Source organism: Fukomys damarensis, unplaced genomic scaffold, assembly GCF_012274545.1.
Source record: "Fukomys damarensis isolate Sample0158 unplaced genomic scaffold, DMR_v1.0_HiC HiC_scaffold_4, whole genome shotgun sequence".
In the NCBI taxonomy this organism is placed as follows: Eukaryota; Metazoa; Chordata; class Mammalia; order Rodentia; family Bathyergidae; genus Fukomys; species Fukomys damarensis.
Window position 1 is genome coordinate 8,048,914 of NW_022900916.1, and position 21,719 is coordinate 8,070,632.

The window sequence follows — 21,719 nt, forward strand, 5'->3', positions numbered from 1 at the left end:
GGGGCGAGGCCCACAGGATGCGGGCGGTTGCTGCTTGGGGCCGGCCTCCGGGAGGGGAGGGCCGGGCGGCAGCAGGTATCCGTGTGCACCGAGAGTGGGAAGAGCTGCGCAAGCACGGCCTGCAGGCCTGGATTAGGAGTAGCCTTCTGTCCCAAAGTTAATGGATGCAGACGGAATGCTATCGGTCTGCACAGTGTTCTGGAGAGTTAGTTCAGGTCATGGAAACTGAGGGGGGCGGGGGACCATCAAAAATAAAATCTGCCAGCCAAGAATCTGTTTTCCACAAATGTAAAAAACTAAACGTCACAGGCAGTCTGCTTAATGCTGTTCCAAAACCAGGCTTCCCGCCTCTGTGTAGCCGGGCAGATGGAGCCCAGGATAAATAACTGTAAGAGGACTGGACAACTCTTGGCTATGCATAGTTCACTCTAAATTCTCTGGTCATTGGAGCAGTTGCTTCTGTTGGCTAATTGCCTTTATGCGGAGGCAAAATAAGACATCTTCATGATAAACAAGGTAGTTGAAATATGGAAGCAGGTGCCGTGGTTCCCACAGAACGGAGGAGATTGGGGCTCTATCTTCTGTACCGTTTACATTTCAGAGGCTTCCAATCCTTAAGAAAAAGTTCTTAGGTTTTAAAACTGGCTTTTACTTTTTAAAAACTTGCATTTATATTAAAGGGAAGAACAAAAGACTTATAAATACAAATTTGCTCATGAAATGCTCTGAGAAAGGGAATGAAGGGGTCTCTCCATTTTGTTGAAATGTGTGTTCACCGTTGCATGTGAAGCCTAATTTGATGTCCATCTCTGTGTCAGAGCTATTTCTGTATAAGTAACTGGGATGGTGGGCTGGACCCACATACCTTCTCACTTATATTAACTCGACTGTTGAATAGTGACAACGTCTTGCTTTTAAATTTCCAGTTCCTACACTCGTTATTAGGTTGTGTCAGACAACTTTAAAAATAAGTTGCTTACATTCCCTTCTTCCTGAAGCTACCCCTCTGTCTTTGAAGACTTGAGAATCACCCATGTTGTTATCACCCTTCGTTTAAAGGATGATTTTTTTCCTTGTCTTAAACAAATGTTTATTCCTATTAAGAATTTTGTAATTCCTGTTCCATTAAGACCGTTGGAAAGCGTTGAAAAAGATGAAAACCATCACTCAACAACCTGACACCACAACCTGTCAAGGATAGTGTGGAAAATGTATAAATCTGACTCAGTTATGCAAAAAGATAAAATACTAACAAATCAAACCCATCAGAAGATTAAAAAATATACCAAAATTGTGATCAGAAAAGTTCTACTTAGTTCAAATCCCATTCCATAATTAATCTATGCTCTATAGACAAGTATTCCATTGGATTGGTGTGCCTGGTTTTTTAAAAAAATGCTACTAGCATTAGGGGTCTGTATTATTTGCATATAGTAGCTTTCCGTTAGACATATACTGGGGAACTGTTGGCTAAATTCTGGATGTCCAAGACACTCAGTTTCCCATCTATAAATTGAGAATAATAATAGTGTCTTCTTCCTAGAGTTACTTAAGGATTAAATGAGACAAAACCTCCAAAGTGTTTAAAATTGTACTTAGCATTCAGAGTATGTGTTTGATGTTGTTTTTTAAATTTTAAAAACAGCTCATGGATTTTAGGTGAACTTTAAATAACTTTCTTCTTATCCAGAAGATTTAACCAATGGCTCATACGATGATATTCTAAATGCTGAACAACTTCAGAAACTCCTCTACCTGCTTGAATCAACCGAGGATCCTATGATTACTGAAAGAGCCTTGGTCACTCTGGGTAACAGTGCAGCCTTTTCAACCAACCAGGTAAGTACTGTCATGCAGCAAGCAAGCTCCTGTCCAAATACACTGCCAGTAATTGTGACCCTGGATCAGTTATTTAACCTCTCAGAGACTCAATTTCCTCATCTATGCAATATGGCTCTGTGTGCCCACAATGTAATGTTTGTTTACTACTGAAAAGCACAGCCTAATGGTGATATGATTAATAATGTTTCTAGACCCCTGTGAACCTGGTCACTGGCATCACATAGTAAGTGAGTCTGTTCAACATTTAGTAGTAAATGGTTTTTTTAAATTGCTTAAATTTTTATCAGTGCTTCAGTAAAACAATGAAAGCAATTAACATTTAAGTATGTGCTTTAAATTGTAGAATAATGGGACCAGGGATTTAGCTCAGTGGTTCTGTCGCCTGCCTTGCAAGCGTAAGGTCCCAAGTTCAATCCCTGGTACAAAAAAAAAAAAAAAAAAAAAAAAAAAAATGTAAAAGAAAAAAAAAAAAAAAAAAGCAATAAATTGTAGAGTACTGTAGCTCTTGGCCACAAGACACTATTTTCTGGCCACAAATCAATGTCCATGGCTTCTACAGGTAGAGGCTTAACAAGACTAAGGAGCTTAATGGGAGTGCTTCCTTCCTCCCTCCTCCCTTCTCCGTGGAGAATAAGTAAAAACATTTGTGTGATTTTTTTTCTCAGTTAATGCCTTTCTATAATTCATAAGTGCAGAATTATTTTGAGTTCGCATTTCATTTGAGTCCAGTTTTCTCGAAATGGCACAGTTGGCTGTAAAGCTTTAGAGGTTTTTAGGAAGATACACGAAATGTTTATGCATTATTCTAGTTTGTCAGTTGCAAGTGACAGAATACTATGGACAGTATTTAAGGGAAGTACTGAGATCAGCAAACTTCAACATCTAAGAATAGAATTGATGTGGGGCACAATTAGATTGAGTTCAAGGCTGCAGAATTATCAGAGCTCTCTCTCTCTTTCTCTACCCTTTGGCTGTGCTTGTTTTTACATAGGGGTTCTTGCGCGCAAAGAGGTTTGCTTCAAAGGTTAGAAAGGAAACCATCGGCCTCTCAAGCATTCATCCCTGTAGCTCATGATCCAAAAGGTAGTGGTGTTCTGCCGGGATCAAATGCCAGCCTTTCGGATCAGACAGAGGACCCTGAACCATGATTGGTGAGGCCTGGCTTTCGTGCATGTCTGCAGCCAAGTAGCAGGAGTGGACGTGAATTATATTGGCCAGCAGTGCCACCAGGGACCACGTGGGGTGGATGAGGCACTGGCCCTGGCATCACATGATAAGTGATGAAAAACAATAGATGGGGACTAATTTGCTAGCCTGCTCATGTTGAAGGATTTCTGATGCCACAGTCTCATATCCCTCTGAATCAAATTGGAGCCAGAGGGAGTCCTTGCTTAATAGTGGAAGTGAGTGCTGTTGCCATCAGTTATACTGCCTTGATCTGCTTCAACAGTAGTTGCGTGTAACATTGTTGTCCCCAGACCACATATATGAACCACGCATATTATGATGGCCCCGTAGATTATGTTGCTTGGTGAGGTAGTGGCTTAGTTTGTGTAATTACTGGATACTCTATGATGTTCACACAGAGATGAAGTTGCCTAACAAGGCATTTCTCACCATATATCCCTGTTATTAAACAATGCGTAACTATTCAGTAAGAAAGGGGGAATTGCAAAGGGAAAGCTTTATTGTTCTCCAGTGCTAAGTCTATCCTTAATAATAGTTTTGAGCTATTTGTATAAAGCAGGTGATGGCAGTATTTTCTGGACAGAATAGTATGTCTTGGCCTGGTGAGTGATTTTCAGCCTGTTTTCCTTATAAGAATGAAAGCACTTGACACTTCATTCACTGTAGAGACCAAAGATGCATGGTAATTTAGTGTTGCCATTAATTGTGCAAAATGTCAGATTTCTTTTTTCTGAGGAAAATTGGGCACCATTTTTTAAATTGTGTAGAACTCCGATTCTGCAAGATGTTAATGTGTTCCCCCTCTCCCATCACTGAAAAGTGACCCCTTTAGTGGTCACAAAAATACTATTGTCACTACTTCTAAACATATCGATGTGTCACGATAAAGGAAAATATAACACCAAACTTTATGTTTGACACACTCCTCTAATCCCAGCACTTGGGAAGCTGAGGCAGGAGGATTGCCATGAATTCAAGGCCAGCCTGGGCTACATAGTGAGACTTCGTCTCAAAAAACCTAAAAATAAAAAATTTTTAAAAGTACACATTTATTCTTATAACTAGAACTTCCCAAAGTTATATAACCCTGTGAACCCCTGCATGTTTTTAATAGGCCATCTGTTACCATCTTGAGGGATTAGTGTTCCAAAGAATACATTTTAACACTGTTGTAGTACTATATTCTATACCATAACACTTTTCTAAGTTTTCCTATAATAGAGAAGATAGCTCATTGCAAAGTAAACTATTTTGTTTGTAAATTGTGTCAAGATCGTTACAGTAGCTCTGCAAATATTTACTGTATAACTCCATGCTATATAGTTCAAATACTCATATATCTAAATTTTATTTGCAGTTGGTGTTCTTTATCTACAAAATTATGAGTAGACAGTGGAGTCACTATAGATAGTGATTGTATAGTACAATTCTCAAGCAAGAAAAAAGGATTCTGAATGGTTTCACCATAAATAAGTGATAAATTAGGAGATAGATATGCTTAACCTGAGTATATAATATATATGCATATCAGAAATCACAGCCAGGGATTTAGCTCAGTGGTTCCGCCACCTGCTTCACAAGCGCAAGGACCCAAGTTCGATCGCTGGTACAAAAAAAAGAGATCACAAAGTACTTTATTAATATGTGTATAGTAATTTTGTGTTTTTATGTATGTTTAAAAATAAAATTAATTTTAAAATACTATCAAATTTCTTACTGGGAGATACACAAAAGTTTTATCTAGTATCAAAAAAGTGCACATTCCGAAGGGAGTGTGAGTATTCAGGGTGACTCTTATTATGTCTGGTGCTGGGTATATCTATACAATGAAGGGTGACGTTCCATTCACAGTTGAAAAGCCCATTTTACAGGTAAAAAGATTCACAGATGAGAAGTCCCCATTTTTCAGAAGAAAACCCAAACCCAAACTTACTCTATTTCTTTCTAAGACTGAGAAATCAGGCTGGGTGTGGTGGTGCACATGCGTATTCCCAGCACTTCGGAGGCTGAGGTAGGAGAATCACTGCAAGTTGGAGGCCAGCCAGGGTTATGTAGTGAGTTCTAGACCAGCCTAAACTATGTAGTGAGACCCTGTCTCAAAAAAATGAAACCCAAGAAGAAATAAAAAAGACTCACTGATACAGTTAGTGATGAATTCTCAAGAAATAGATTCTAGGGCTGAGGATTTATTTCAGTGGTGCCACCACCTGCTTCGCAAGCACAAGGTCCTGAGTTCAATCCCCAATAGCAAAAAAAAAGAGAAACAAATAGAGTCTGGATTCTTTGTATACAATGAGCAAAGAATCACAAGTTTATACCAGATGGTAAAAGAAAAAGCAGCTACATGAAGTTAATGGGGGTGGTGGGGTTGCGTTCATGCCAGCAACAAAAAAGTGGCCTGATAGGGAAAATAAGTGGTCCTGGGGGGGTGGGGCAATAAGAGGAAAAAAAAAATGGTGTCAGGTTTTAAGATTTTTTTCCAATGGGAAGATTTGTTTGTGAGAAGAGTATTTCTTAACAGTGATTAATTTTTAATTGTATTTATGGATTCTGAATCCAAGAGAGGGGAGGCATATTGAAGTCATAATCTGGTTTTTGTTTTTCCATCTTAGGCAATTATTCGTGAATTGGGTGGTATTCCGATTATTGGGATTAGAATCAACAGTCCAAACCAGAGTATTAAAGAGAAAGCTTTAAATGCGCTAAATAACCTGAGTGTGAATGCTGACAATCAAATCAAGATAAAGGTAAGTTTTGCGAAATAAAAAATGTAAAAGGTTTTCTTTCTGTGAAATAGAAAATAATTAAAAGGTAAATGATGAAACTTTAAAAGACTTTCCTGTATAACTCTGTGGCCAAGAACTGACTTTAAATAAACAGAATGAGGCAGAAGAGAGAGAAGCCTACACTAACGGATAGGAGGTAGAGTACAAGGGACTTTGGGGGCTTATTTAATCCAAGAGCAGTAAAAGAATCCATAATCAAAGAACATCAGCAGAAACACTCAATGAATTAAGAAATGGTATCAACCCAACATCAAATGAACTTCTGCTCTGAGGAACAGAATATAGACATGAGTGAGATACTCCTCTTGCTCTAAGCACGTTAAGGAGGGATAAAAGAAGTCCATAAACAGTTTTAATTCAGGGCAAAATGTGACAAAGTGCTTTAAAGAAAGATAGGTCAAAAAAAAAAATGCTGTACAGAGAAGAGAGACCCCCATTGCAAAGTTTCTGTGAAGAGGTGGCATCTGACCTGGCTTTTAAGAATGTCTAAGATTTCTATAGGCAGAGTTAGGCAAGGAAAAAACTCCAAAAAAAAGAAAGAAAGAAAGAAAATGAAGAGGTGGGAATAACTCGGCCCATTTGGTAATTCTTTTACTAGAATTTAAATGGGAAAAAGACTCAGCTACAGTAAGGATATAAATGTTCAATACATTTTAACAAATCCTTTGAAAGACATTAGTGCCTTTAAAAGCATGTGACATTGGGCCAGGGATTTAACTCAGTGGTGCCTGCCTTACTAGTGCAAAGTCCTGAGTTCAATCCCCAGTACCAAAAAAAAAAAAAAAGTGACATTGGGGCTGGGGATTTAGCTCAGTGGGGCTGCGCCTGCCTCACAAGCACAAGGTCCTGAGTTCAATCCCCAGTACCAAAAAAAAAAAAAAAAGTGACATTGGGGCTGGGGATTTAGCTCAGTGGTGCTGCGCCTGCCTCACAAGCACAAGGTCCTGAGTTCAATCCCTAGTACCATAAAACAACAACGACAACAAAATGTGATGTATAAAGAACTAAAGAAATAGCCGTTTTTTAAAGAGGATGGGTGTCACCAATAAGCCATTTGACTTATACTTTAGAGCTTAAAACTAATAAAATTTCAATCTCTGCTTTATAGCCATTACATTAGTGTCTGTGGAAACATGGATACATTTGGATTTTTTAAAAAATTAATGGTTTATTGAACAGTTGGTCATTTCTTAGAACTCCAAGTTAGGAAAATTTCCTTAACAGGACTTTTGGTGGAGTTTAAATTTGGTTAAACAAATGCATTTATATATAACCAAATACAAATATAAATATTCATCCATATATCCATGAATATATATGTACAGCCATCCCTAGCTAAAGAAGAAAGTTGGGCCAAATATAACTTTGCTTTTCTTACTCTTGACGGAATTAACTCTAAAGAAAAATACTATTTCACTTCATCCCCTCCCCTCATTCCTTCCCTTTGATGTGACACAGCTCTCTAGACCTTCCCACTAAAGCATTTGCCATAATACAAAATGGCCTTGCACATCTTCCTCCTGTCCCTGTTGTTCCAGACCAGTAGAAACAGAAAGGTGGCAAAATCAGGAGGCTCCTGTGAGCCCAAGGCCACTGGTGTTGAGAGCAGGTTCTCTGGGCTTGGACCTTGCACAGGTGACTTGAGCTCCTGGAAGCCTTCACAGTCCTGGCTGTGAGATACCCACCCGAAGACCTGCCATCAGAGTGGTCCTCAGGACTAAGTGAGATATGTTTGTAAAATACTCCGGTGCCAGCACTGACAAAGGCAGCTTTGAAAATGTGTCTGCAGTTTGAGGGCGGAATTAAAAAGTCATCTTTTCTGAGGAGCCAGTTCCATCCTGAGCAGTCACACTGCTCCACTGCGCAGAGCGGTGACCGTCCAGTGAAGTCACTTGGAGATTCTGAGATGCTCGTGGTTTCCCCTCTGCCTGCAGGTATACGTCAATCAAGTCTGCAAGGATGTCCTGTCTGGTCCCTTGGACTCTGCTGTGCAGCTGGCCGGGCTGAGGCTGTTAACGAACATGACGGTTACCAATGAGCACCAGCACATGCTGAACAGTTACATTGCAGACCTGTTCCACGTGTTACTGACTGGAAATGGGACCACCAAGGTATGAGGGGAAGCACTTATTCCTTGAAAGACAAGGAGCTATTGCCTTGTTAAGTACGATCCAAACTGAATCTCCAGGCCACCCATCTTAAGTTCCTCTAAAGTTTATTAAAAATTTTCACAGGGCCTAAAAAAGTATATTGTGGTTAATATGAAATATTAACTTGTAAGAATCATCTGCTCTTTCACTTATTGAGGTCCATTTGGTTTTCTGAGACTCTTAATTGAAGTGAAATAGCTAACTTCCCACCACCAGAAATAGGAACATTGCGACTGAGAGAGGTCTGTGAATAATAACAGTGGTTAGTTGAATTTTTTGCTTTCTTTGGGGTTAACATTTTTTTATTCAACACTATTTCTTGAAAACCTGTGTAAAAGCACTTTATTTTTTATTATGTTTTCAGTGTATAATGTTTACATTCCTTCTGTGATGTTAGTATATATACATCTAATTCCCTTTTTCATCCCCTTTTCCTCCCCTCCATCCATCTCCTGATTTTCCCATTTGAGAAAGATCTAGCTCCCTACTTCCTATTACCTGTCTTTCATTTTGCTCTGTATTTATGATTTGAGTTTCTCGTACAAGAGAAACCATGCGATAGTTAAGCTTATGTGTCTGATTTATTTCACTTAAAATTGTGACGTTAAGATGCATCCATTTTCCCACAAAAGACTCAAGATTATCTTTCTTTGTGATAGAGCAATACTCCATTATGTGTAAATACCACATTGTCTATCCAGTCATCTGTTGATGGACATAGGCAGCTTCCAAGACTTAGCTATGATGAATTCAGCTGCTATAAACATGGATGTATCCCTGTAATATGATGTCTTTAACTCTTTTGGGTAGAAGGGGGGGAATATCTGAGTCAAATAGAATTTCTAGTTTTAGTGTTCCGAGAAATCCCCACACTTAGATCCATAGTGGGTGTACTAGTTTATAATTCCACCAACAATGTAGAAGGCTTCCTTTTTCCATGGGGCCTTACCAGTTGTTATTATTTGATTTTTTGATCAAATGACCTTTATTTGTGGAGTAAGATAGAATGTCAGTGTTCTTTTAATTTGCACTTCTCTAATAGCCAGCAATGTTGAATATTTCTTCATATATTTATTGGCCATTTGTACTTTGAGATTGTATTCATTTCACTTTCCATTTGATTAGTTCTTTTTTTTGGAGTACATTTTAATTTTTGAGTTTTTTATATATTTTAGATATTACTCCTCTGATTAATAGCTGACAGATTTTTTTTTTTTTTACCTGTTCTGTACATTGTCTTTTCATTCTTTTGGTTGTTTCTTCTGCTGTGTGTGCAGAAGCTCTTTAATTTGATATGATCCCATTTGTTGATTCTTGATATTGTAATATTTTCTGTTGCAACAAGGGTTCTGCAACTAGGCCTATGACTTTTACTTATTTTATCTCCCAGGTTAAGTGTTTCTGTGTAAAACCACTTCTCGTAGTAGTGTATGAAGTGAGAGGAAAATGCCCAAGCATTTTTGAAGGACCATATGTGAAGCCATGCTCCAAATATCTAACACCTGTGCTATGATTTCTGAGGTTATCAGGATGTGATTATGGGAGAGCCTCACTGTAGTTCTACCTCTTTGTTATTGAGGTGTTTATGAGCTTTCCACATTTCCCACAGTCAGATTTACTTGGATCTGGTCCAAGATTTACTTAGAGTCATTGAAAATTAAATGTAAGAGTAAGTCCTCTTTTAGCAATATTGCCCCATCCCCACACAGTTCCAACATGCACATACCTATCAACCTCTATTTCCAGTAAGCAAGGTGACTCCCAGCCCAAGGCCCATGGAAACTCCTTCCCTCCCTACCCCACAGTGTGGTTACTAGGGGAAGAGTCTCTCCTCCGCCTGACTCTACAGCTGTGCTACCCAGAACCCTGGGAGGAACTCCGAGCAAGTTCAGAGCCAGCAAGTCTGGCCTTGGGCCTGTATGTAACTGTCTCAGACACAGTCTGCTTTTTAGTATAATTTGTGACTTTTTAAAGGCTGACTCATACCACAATAGTATGTTCTAATTTTGTTTTGTTTTCCGTTACATTGCTTAGAATATTTCTTTTTTTTTCTTCTCTTTTTTTTTTTTTTGTATCAGGGATCGAACTCTGGTCCTTGAGCTTGCAAGACAGGCCACCGAACTGCTGAGCTAAATCCCTGGCCCTGCTTAGAATATTTCTGAGATAGAATATTTGTTTGGTTTTTTTGTTTTGGGCGGTTTGTTTTGTTTTTTTTTTGGAGGGGGAGTTCTGCCTGGGATCCATGCCAGCAATTATAGCATTGTTTCTCCATAAAAATTGAATTTAAAGGTCTAATTTTCAAGTAAACTTTTAGTAATCATCCATTGGTTAGTGGGAACATTTATCCATTTTAGACATTTTCTTAGTAAATAAAAACAAAGGTGACTTTTTAAAAAATTAAGCTCAAGGCAATGATCTAACTATACTATAATGCCTTATGTGTGTATCAGTGATTCATAACTAAATACAGATAGTGGGAGGTTAATATAAATAAACCCTGTGCTTAATACATCCCCCAAGGAAAGTGAGTAAAGCCAGCAGTTTAAAAAGAATGTTCTGGAATCACCACGAGACGGCACATGTGAAAAGAGGGATGTGATAGTCTTAGGTTTTTGAGCCAAAATACAGTACAAATCTTTGTTTAATCTGTAGTTGTCCTCTAATTGTATATAATTTTTCTTTACATTTAATTCCTTCCTGCAAAGCATAACATCACATTTTACTGCAGGATGTGTATTATTGTACTAATCTCTGGTTATATACCTGTGCTCAGTGACTACTAGTGGGCCTTTTGGATCTTACAGAATTCATCCAGGCTTATTTCATAAATTCAGGACCATCTATTTTATAACCCTTGTTCCTGTTTTCCCAGTGCAGATGTCACTGACACTGGATCCAATGTTGTTTTCCTAACACTTATCCTTGCTGGTTCTGATAGCCTGTCAGGCCAGATGAACTCTGACAGTGTCACTAGGGAGAGCGCTGAAGAAGTGGCAGGTGTCTCCTTTACTTTCTACCTTAAGAGGCCTACCTTATTAAAAGCATTTGTTAGAAAGACAGATCTCTGCTTAAACAGTTTACCAATGCTTACCACTAGGGAGAGGGATGGATCCTAGAACAGCAGCTCTTGTCTTTACCTGTTCCCTTCTGCACTGTTTGAAATTTTTATCTTGACTGTATGTTTTTATAAAAAATTTAAAAGTAAATTAAAATAAGATTAACTAACATCTACAAGATGATCAAAGGAATTATAAGCATACAGTATGAGATACTGTCTGTGCAGAAAGAAAATACCAAAGCACTGTAGTGACCATTTCTGGTCACTGGGAATAGGAATGAACTTACTTTTTCTTTGGGCTTTTCTATCTTTAAAAATGTTCTAGGGCTGGAGGTACAATGCTCAGTGATAGAGCACTTGCCTGCCATGCATGAGGATCTAGGTTCAATCCCCAGAACTACCAAAAAAAAAGTTCTTAGTAAAATCTGTTGCCTTTGGAATTAAAAAGTCTAGGTAAACATCTAGGTTTCTTCTGAAGAAAGAAACAATACTTGTTTCTCTTGTCTTCAGTAGCTTCTCTTTTCACCTCAAGTGCTTTGTAGAAACTGATTTCACATGTTTCTAAGAGGAAATTCTATTTTAATATTTTTATTGTTGATTTTTCAGAAATAATAATGCTGAAATTTTAGTCAGCTATTAATTGTTTATCTCACTGTGCCTATTTAAATGATTAAACACTTTTCACATGAAAAAGATAACCTCAGAGTTTTATTGTGACCTAGTAATGGCTGTTACTTGGCCTTGGTAGACAAAAAATTTTGAAATTTCCATGTCTTTAATAGAAGTGAACTAAACTGAGAGGTTTTTTTGTTCCAAGGAACATATTTCAGTTACTAGTAGTCATACTAAAGATCATTCGACACACATGAAGCTTAGTGGTCAGGTGTGTTTGTGTGCAGGGACTGTGAAGACATTCACGGTATTCCTCCATCCCTGATGGTGGAATTGAAAGAGGTTTGCATAGCACTGTTCTCTAATAATCGCTCTGAGAGTGGGGCCGAGAGCTTTAAGAGTTCAGAGAGAGAGAGCCTCAGTGGAGTGGAAAGACTCTGAGCCCACTTCAGAGCGCAGGCAGGATTATACAAAGGGAACATGGTGAGAAGCAAGCATGCCAGGGAGAGAAAATTCGTGCCTTCTGGTCTGAAATAAACAAGTATTCTTATTTCAGGTTCAAGTTTTAAAGCTGCTTGTGAACTTGTCTGAAAACCCAGCCATGACAGAAGGACTTCTCAGTGCCCAGGTGAATAGATTACATACTTATTGTGTAAATGCACACATTTGTAAGTTTGGACAGATAGATCTGTAAACATTTAGCCGAAAGGTTCCCAGGGATTATCTCTGAAGAGTGCTATTACGGTGTTGCTCTATGCTTTGCACATATGAATTCCCTGATGTTCTATAACAGGCACACTTACAGAAACAGAACTGTTATGTGGTAGAGGCCAGGCTGAGTCCTGAGACACACGGTACTGTATCTCCTGGGACCTCCAGTCTAGTAGAGACAAAGCTGTGTAACGAATGACGGTCAAAAGCTGCTGTTTGTGTTCGGAAGGAAGTCGTGGTGCTGAGGTGAAATGGGGCCCAATTCCTGCAGAAAAGGGCCATCATATTCATCTGCTCAGCCCTGTCCCCTGCCCTTTGTATGCAGGGAACATTGGAGGAATCAGTGAATTTTCAGGAAAACTATTCTCAGGATCCTGAAAAGGGAAAGGATGTTTTACCAAATGACTTCATTCTGGGATTCCAAGGAAACCTTTTTTAACTAAAATGCAGAAACCTTTGTTTCCATTAGTATACAATGTAGGCATGCATAAGATTTTGTTCATCTAGGTGATGCAGAGTTTTCTGTGGCAGGATTTTTATGTGAAAATGATACTGTTTCCTTTTTCAGGTGGACTCCTCATTCCTTTCCCTTTTTGATGGCCATGTGCCACAGGAGATTCTTCTTCGAGTTCTTACACTATTTCAGAATATAAATGACTGCCTCAGAGCAGGAGGCCATTTAGCTGTTCAGCCTCCTTTCCCTAAAGGGGCACTGTTTTCCCTGTTGTATGGAGAAGAATGTGTCCAGAAAATGAAAGCGTTAGTTTATCACGATGATGTGGATGTGAGAGAAAAGGTTGTAACAATAATACCGAAATCCTGATTGGTTATCCTATTTTCCAGAGTAATGCAGTCTGCTAGGTAACACACAGAAACTCTCCCCAACTTTTTTTTATAAAGGGGGTTCTCTCTCAGCTGCTGATTTTGAAATTCTCATTTTATCTTTAACACAGTACAGGTTGGGCATCCTAAATATGACATGATGCTCAGATTTATAATTTGAAGCATTTGAGATTTGGGATTTTTGAAATGAGGATCTTCAGCCAGTAAAGTCTATGCAAGTATTCCAAAGTCCAAAAAACTAAAGTGTGAAACACTTCTGGCCCCAGCATTTCAAATAAAGGATATTCAATGTATGTAACTTGCTAGGTCTTCTGGTTCATTTTGGACCATTTAATTGACACTAAAATACAAATTTGGACTGAAACCAGTTATTTTGCTATTTGCTGAGACACATACTGCCTTCAGTGAAATAGCAGTGACCTTTTTATATAGAGGCCCCCTTTTCTTGGAAATGACTTGCAGTCACTTTGTGTGGGATTCGCTTATCATCTGAGAACTGCCACAAGGCCGGCCTTGTCCTTTAGCAGCAGTGAGATCCGGAGTTATCACAACCACCTGCTAAGCCCGCCATACTGCTTTCAAAGTCTGTTGTAATCATCAGAATCAATTCTCATCATTCCCAGTCAATAAAAAAATGTAAACTTTTGGGGGAAAATGTTTCTTAATACTTACTTACTCCCAGTGTGCTAGTATTTAAATGTTACCTATAAAATATTGAGGTCGATCAAAATGGCCATCCCTGGGCAATTGGTTAAATCAACTAGCCAGTCTAAAAAGGATGGAGTCTGAATGTGCTCATGTGGAAAAGCACATTGCAAAGGAAGTGTGCATAACATGATCCTGTGTGTGTGTTTTAAGTGACACTTAGGCTTATCTATGGAAAGAACATTTCTAGAATAATTCCTGGGAGAGAGACTGGGATTTGGGAGTGAGGAACATAATTTTTCTATGAACAATCATTTCTGTTTGAAAGGGATTTTTTTACTATAAGCATAAATTGTGTAATTTTTTAATAAAAGGAAAATAACGGACAAGACTATATTTCCCCTTGACAGTACTTTATTTTCATCCATTTTTTTACTTGACTAAAATTACAGTATATGAACATCTCCCAACTATTATCTTTTTAAATAGTATGTTCTCCCATAAGCTATAGTGACTTGATATATTTGAATTCAGCCAGGTTCTATAATATTCAAGTTCACAAACCTCATACTTAGCACTGAGTAAATAAATATGTAAGCAGAAAGTACTTTGAGTTTCATTTGTAAATGTACAAGACTATTTCCAAAGTAAGTTATAAACCCTCAAACTGAAAAATATGTGTCAGGGTTAGCCTGATTTGGAAATAAAACTTTGAAGAAATATTTTAACAGTAGAAAAAGGGTTTATATAAGATGAAAAATTAAAATTTCCAGTGGGCTACAATAGTATATGATGGCTAATAATACTTTTATATGTTGGTGATACTATATAGGTATGTATTAAATCCTGGAAAGGCACATCTCTTTATAACAATTTTTAAAAACTTTCCCTATTTAATATAAATATGTATTCAACATGTGCACATATTAAAAACCAGGATCTTTTTTTCAGTGTACTTTAGCAGCACTGGGTTCTAAAAGCCTTTCTTTTCCTGTTTTTAATCTGAGTAATTATACTTCGCAGAGATTAGAGCATTGATTCTGAGATGTCACACTAGGTAATGTCACATAGGTAATTTTTTGTCATCTAGGGAGAACTCAGAGTGAAATACACAAATAGATCTTTCTTCTGTAGGCCAAGACACATCTTCATTTTTATTATGAGATTTCTTCTAGTTGAGAGAACCGCCTCTTAGGTGGTACAGGGTATCAGTGTTGCTCAGGAAATTCACTCATCAAAGATGAATGTGAAATTCACTTTGATGATAAAATACCTTAAAAGGTATTATGATGTATGTTAGACTGAACTGAAGAGAATAGACTGTCTTCAAAATGTGTCTTCCTTTTACACATATAAACCCTTCAAAATGCAGATGAGTGGAAAAGTGGAAACCTCTCAATGGGGTGGTTTTGATAAGGTGTGATACTGATATTTTATGGATAAAATACCAACGTAGGAGTATGAATGGCAATAAAAACCAAAGTTTGTCAGAACACCTAGAAAAACAAGGCAGGCCCAATTAAATGCAAGTAGAACATGACATTTTATGGGCGAGGGATTTAGCTCAGTGGCACCAAGCCTGCCTCTCAAGTGCAAGGTCCTGAGTTCGATCCTGGGTACCAAAAAAAAAAAAAAAAGTGAGAACAACATTTTAAAGTGCACAGAGAAGCTCAGTATATATATAAATAATGCTAAGGCCATTCGTGGAAAATAAGCATCAAGCAAGATATACTTGGCTTGCTTCAGAGGTAAAAGATGAACTTTCAGCTTGATGTGCAGCAACAAGGATATGACTACAAGAATCCTGGCCCCAGAGTTGACCCACACATCTTAACTCGTGTCTGCTCAAAGTGAAAAGGCTGGTACTTGTTCAGGTTTCTCCTGAAGTTTATCTTATGGGGATTTCTTCTGTGATTCAGTGCCCCCAAGTCATACACACTCGCCTACATTATAAACACACATATTGCAAAAGCATTTCCCTTTGTCTGATTTGAAAGTACTCAATCTCAATAAAGATCATATCTCCAAATTTATAAAATGAATGGGATGAAGTTATTGGTCTTCAGTGTTTAGTGTCTTAATATATATGCTTAAATCTGCCATAGCTGGGATCAAGATGATATCAAAAGCATGAGCCTATTTTCAGCTTTCAAGTGTACCTAACTACACCAGGCAGTGATATCTTTAAAAAGCATGTTCTCCTTTAGATCTCTAAAGTGCTTTTCAAAAATTCTCTTTATTTACACATTTTGGAGGTAGGTCAAAATTATCCTCTTGTTGCACATGAGGAAGAGGCACAGTGAGCATAGTGACTTCAGGTTACCAAGAAAATTCAAGATGAAATGAAAATTAAAATTCAGATTCAGTGGTTATTGTCGTGCACGTATCTTTGCCAATCCAATTACAGAGCAACGCCTAGGTAACATCTGGTTTAGAAAATGTATTATTTTGTATGAATAACATACTTCACCAAGCTGTGGAGCCGGAGCATGGAATGGCCCTCTAATAGCATCTCATACACCTTCCTGATGATAGTCCTGCCTCAGCCTTACAGAGCACTGGGACTACAGGAATGTGCCACCATGATCAGCTGGTTTAGAGCACTCAGAAACGGAGCCTTATTAACACTAAAACTCAACTCAGGTGACACCCATTACCTTATTGTAACAATCACTTATATTCCATAAAGGTACTATCATACTTAGAGGTCATCTGATACAAAAATATATGACTTCTTAATCATATAAAGCAAAATATAAATCGTATTGATATATTTAGGATTAGAGCTAGCAAACCAGAAAAATGTGTAAAGAAAATGGAAAATAAAAAAATAAGTCAAAATGTACAGTCACATGTAAAATCTACATTTATCTTCTCTGAAATAGTTAACTATAGCTATATTTGTGCTTAGCAGAGGTGTTTTAGATTAAAAATAGAAAATTTCATAAATCAAGTTCTCATCACCACACCCTTTCCCTTCCTCTGCCCAGATCAGAGAGCTTTTAATTTGGGGATCATAAATGAGAAAAAGAATATATTATTCCCCTCTTTTAAAAAATTTAAGTTATGGTAATCATGAGTGCACAAGAATGTGAATCTACTTAATGCCAAAAAATTTTTTTAAATGGTTAAAATGAAAAGTTAATGTACATTTTATCACAATAAAAAGTAGTCTTTAAAAATGGTAATTTAGCCCAAACACCTATGTTTTTATGCTTACGAAAATATATCACCTAACATTTGGCATGTAAGCTAATCCTGATAGAGCAAGAAATGCTATGTTTATAAGCATGTGGGAGTCAACTGTATCACTTACAATGTGAGTATTAGTTGTGTGTGTGTAGGCCTCTGAAAAGATGTAGGCAGACAGCCTTAAAGAATGCCCTAAATAGAAAAACAGGTGGATTTTTAATAGCAGTTTTTCATAACCTCAGAAAATTCTACAACCACTGAAGTATAACGCTTTAGTTAAAAAAATTTCTACTGAAATGCTTACCCACTGATATATTTCTATATCCACATTGGCCAACTCATTATTTAAATGACCCACCCCTGAACTGCCTTCACAGTTTTCATTAGCTGGACATCACATTGGTAAGCAAGTTATTACATAAAACATAAAACACACACTTGCAGAAGCTGCTTGCTAATGAAAAAGTCAACACTCATGAATTTCTTAGTCTTTTCATTTGTTTTCCAATATCAATGATACCTTTTTCATTAAAAGCTCCTATGCACATCTTTATTCAAAGTTTTAATCATCAGTATTTAAGTATCTTGATTCTCCATGCTTCAAGACAAAAAAATCTTCAGTCTTAAGTCCGTATCTTTCCAAAGCTTCGCTCAGTTTCACTGGAGGCTCTAAGTAATGCTGGGAAAATGCAGAAGAAAAAAGGGGGAAATTTAATTACATACAAGGGATATTTCAAATACAAGTTCAAACTAAAATAACCAGCAGATGGCCACATTAAAACAATACCCTTTCTTTTAACTGCAGCATTAGCAAATGTTCAGTCATTTTCTAACAGCATGGCATTAATTGTGAAGTCAACAGATGTGTCCATTGTTAGGTGTCACCTGCACAGCAAATGCAGGGCCACCTGAGATTGAACATCATTAGATTACATGAAATCTGATCACTTTCACTATATGAAATTTCACTCTAAATGGAATCCACACCAAAAATTATTAGAGCCTGTGCCATCAGGTCTTGGTTCAAATGCCACCTTGACTGTGGCAGAGGAACATCATGAAAATTAAGCCTCAATCCGCAGCACCACCACAACCCCCCTGCTGATTGGCACAAACTGTCCGGGACTTTGGAGGCAACTGTGGGAGCTGAGGTTTTTACTCCAGGTCGCCCTGGCAGAGAAAGCGTCCTGACTTGACACCAGTTGTAAGCAACAGAGTAGTGACAGTGAAGGAGGTAGGAAGTGGTGAAATCCTGAGTTTAATCTAAAGGTCGACCTGATTGTGTGCAGGTGGAATGGAGGGGGGAACTGGATGAAGGATATGAGAAATGGAGCCAAGGTTTCAGCCTGAGTAACTGGAAAGTAGCAGTTGCCATTTATAGAGAGTAAGAGAAGCTAAACTGAGGGGAGATGAGAGCTTGGTTTTACACTTAACGTTCCAGATACCTAAAGGATATCCAAGTGGAGATGTCAAGAGTCAGCTGGGTATATTAATGTGCAGACTGAGAGAGCTAGGTGCAGCAGACAGCTGGCATTTAGAGATTCCCCAAGAAAGGGACCAGCAGACAAAGCAGTCCACAGACTGACACCTACAGCACTCAATGATCAGCGCAAAGAAGATGAGGGGCCAGCAAAGTGACGGAGGGATGGCTAGTGACATACAATGAAAGCCAGGAAACATTTCTTCAAGTTTAGCATGCACAGGTCTGGTAAATAGTCATTGGTCACATGCAAAAACTTGCTCACTTCCACTATGGCTATGTTTAAAAGGATGCCTTTCCACTGAATAACTACTGTGTAACTTAGATTTTAACTACATTTTATTTTCCCTGGGTTGCTAGAGATAACCACTTATTAATGGATGGCTCATAAGAGGAATGTGTGTTTAGTCCATTTTATACATATAGAAAGTAGATCATGACTGTATTACCAGAAGAACTTAACTTATCACAGCATAAGTCAAATTTCCCTTGAAAAGTTATTTTTTTAAAAAAAGATTTTAAAGTGATACAATTCTTTCTCATTGAAAAATAACTGTATTCCACCCTGTGCTCTGTAAGTCTCACCAGCCGTACACATACACAATCACCCCACTGATTTCTTTGTTAAACTCTGTAACTTTAGTGTGGAGTATGACGCCGTGCAGATTTAGTGTGGATTTTGCTGTGTTTGAGCCAGGAGCACAACTGGCTAGATTTAGTAGTTTCTTTCTGAGTTCCTTCAAAAAATTCTTGGCTATTTCCACCATCTAAGGAATAAACTTGAAATCAGGTAGCAAAGGCTTCTGGGTGACTGACACTATCTCACACCCCAAGCACTTTAGTCTACAAGGGGAATAAAAATGTCCCCCACCATAGGACCAAACAACAACATATGCATAAGGCAAATCAGTGAGTAAGAGGGCCAGGGAGTGGAGACGGCAGGAGACCCCCGGCCCCCTGGCTGCGGCAAGGGCCGGGACCCAGCCCCAGTCAGTTGCTAAGGTCTTAAGTAGATGGTGTTTCACAACCTACTACAACAAAATCTGTTCAAAATAAAGACGCTAGCAAGTTAGCTTACATATCATACAATATCTAAAATTCACTTCCATCAAAACTAGTGATTTAAGTCCTAGGGCTTAAATAAATCATCTAGGAAATCCGCTAGGTTAGAAGTTGCTATTTATATACAATTTCAGAATATTGCCAAGTTATAGACCTGGTTATTCTGCTTGTATTAGAGTGTGCAGCTGTTATAACTGCTTATATGCAAAGTTTTATTTAGAAATCATAGGCTAAACATTTCTGAAAATCCTATCTACTTTGCAACTTCACAAATCCATAGTTTTCTGGCTTATTCAACTAACATCAGAATGTGAAAAGCTTCCAAATGAGAGTTTATTATTACCTATCTTATTATGAAGTAAAGATGGAGGTTAGGTTTATAACAGGAATAATTACTGAAGGATGAAAACCATAGTAAATGGAGACTGAGCTTTGATCCTCTCATCTTCTGTCTCAGTACACAGCACACTGTCACCCAATCACTCCGGCTCAAAATCTCCATTCCTCTTTGCTTGGGTTCAATAAAACACTATGACTTCATCTATGTCATTGACAAATATAGTGGTTCCTCGGTTTACAAACTTCATTATTTTTTGTTTTTCTTTGTGTGTGTGTGTGTGTACTGGGGATCAAACTAAGGACCTTGTGCTCACAAGGCAGGTGTGGTGCCACTGAAACAAACTTAATTGTTTCCTCGATTCTGATTACAAAACATATTAGTTGCAAACTAAATGCAATTTCCCCATAAGGTTGACACTGAACATAAGTACTGAATAGGAACCAGGCACCACTCACTGTATTGTATATGGACACATTCTATATGACACATTCACACACACACACACACACACACACACACACACACACACACGGAATAAGAAATCACCTCCAGGGCCAGGGGTTTGGCTCAGTGGTGCCGCTGTCTGCCTCACAAGTGCAAGGACCCAAGTTTGATCCCTGTTATGAAAAAAAAAAGATTCCTAAAAGAAATCACCACCAACTCTGGACACCGTGACACACGCCTATAATCCCAGAACTCTGGGAGGATGGGGCCTGAGGGTCACAAGATTCAAGCCCACCTTGGGCATTTTAGTGACTTAGTAAGAGCCTTTCTCAAAATACAAACAGGGCTGTACATACAGAACAGTGTGAAGGTCCTGGGTTCAATCCCCAGTAAAGTGAAGAAGGGAGAGACGAAGGATGTAAGGAAGCGATTGAAGATGGGAGGGAAGGAGGAAGGAAATGCCACAAAACCGAACAGTGTACCACTGGAAAGCAGCCTCAAACTTCTTCCTTCTAAAACACACATGCACACACATGCATGCACACACGTGCTCGCACGCACACACACACATATTTAGTAGTCTCATTCTCCTTACCCCCCACAGTCACTTACTTATTCATCCCACTTCATCCCTTGACAGAGTGGCTAAGAGTTATTCAGGGATGGGAATTGTGATGACAGGGTAGAAAAACGGGCAGCCAATGTAATAAAGCAATTTGGAACAAGCTGCATTACTGGGGAAGAGAGAGGCCAGAAACAGAACAGAAAGGAAGAGTTAAAAACAGCAAGAAAGCACTGGGTTCCTGCAGAGGCCCTGGGATGTGGCAGAGGCCGTAGAAAGCAAAGTATAAAAGCCAAGTTCCAAGCTTCCCAAAGTTTTAAGTTATTCTGGCTTTGACCCTAAACCCAGACTAACAGAGCTGTAGGGTCCAGTTCTCTTAAGGAAAAATTAGCTCCTCTGTTTTAGTTGAGGAATAAAACTACATTTATCCCAATGCCTGGTAAACGGCAGCCCCGGAATCAAGGTTCAGTCGACAGTAACATCTCTAGAAAGCTGCCCTTGTCTGAAGCCCTGCTTCTCCGTGCCCTCCCCGCACCCCCTCCCGTTGAAGACTCCTCGGTGCCCCCTGCCTCACAGCCTGAGCCCTGCCCTTTCCTCCTCTGGAAATGCTTCCCCACGCTTCCTCACAGCCAAGTTCAAAGTCTTTCTCCCATGAAGCTAGCCCAATCCTCTCATCGGTGAATCTGCCTCACCTGACAGCACCTCCCCTTCCACACATCTGTATCTTGCTCGTGTCTTCCCGCTCTTGCTAGCAGGCAAGCCACCTCAAAGAGGACACCATGGTGGCTCACTTTTCAACTCCCG

The 21,719-nt window shown here is 38.7% G+C and overlaps 2 protein-coding genes across 2 annotated transcripts in view; one reads left to right on the forward strand and one right to left on the reverse strand.

Moving 5' to 3' along the window:
- Positions 1-17: 17 nt before the first annotated feature.
- Positions 18-14,538, forward strand: Armc10 (armadillo repeat containing 10). The gene is made up of 6 exons (XM_010636973.3): positions 18-75; positions 1,691-1,839; positions 5,643-5,777; positions 7,751-7,927; positions 12,193-12,264; positions 12,916-14,538. The coding sequence occupies exons 1-6, from the start codon at positions 18-20 to the stop codon at positions 13,168-13,170; spliced, it is 846 nt and encodes a 281-aa protein (XP_010635275.1). The 3' UTR covers positions 13,171-14,538.
- A 2,463-nt stretch (positions 14,539-17,001) lies between these two features.
- The window catches only part of Napepld (N-acyl phosphatidylethanolamine phospholipase D), a 31,300-nt gene continuing 26,582 nt past the window's right edge, over positions 17,002-21,719 (reverse strand). Inside the window, exon 5 of the mRNA XM_010636960.3 lies at positions 17,002-17,706. Coding sequence (XP_010635262.1) covers positions 17,590-17,706 — 117 coding nt within the window. The 3' untranslated portion in view covers positions 17,002-17,589. The remainder of the gene's footprint in view (positions 17,707-21,719) is intronic.

What these genes read in the sequence shown, in the direction of transcription:
- Armc10 (XM_010636973.3), top strand. Translation starts at nt 18, where the DNA reads ATGCGGGCGGTTGCTGCTTGGGGCCGGCCTCCGGGAGGGGAGGGCCGG. An exon ending in GGAGGGCCGGGCGGCAGCAG is followed by an intron (nt 76 to 1,690) that starts GTATCCGTGTGC and finishes CTTCTTATCCAG; the next exon opens with AAGATTTAACCAATGGCTCA. An exon ending in CAGCCTTTTCAACCAACCAG is followed by an intron (nt 1,840 to 5,642) that starts GTAAGTACTGTC and finishes TTTCCATCTTAG; the next exon opens with GCAATTATTCGTGAATTGGG.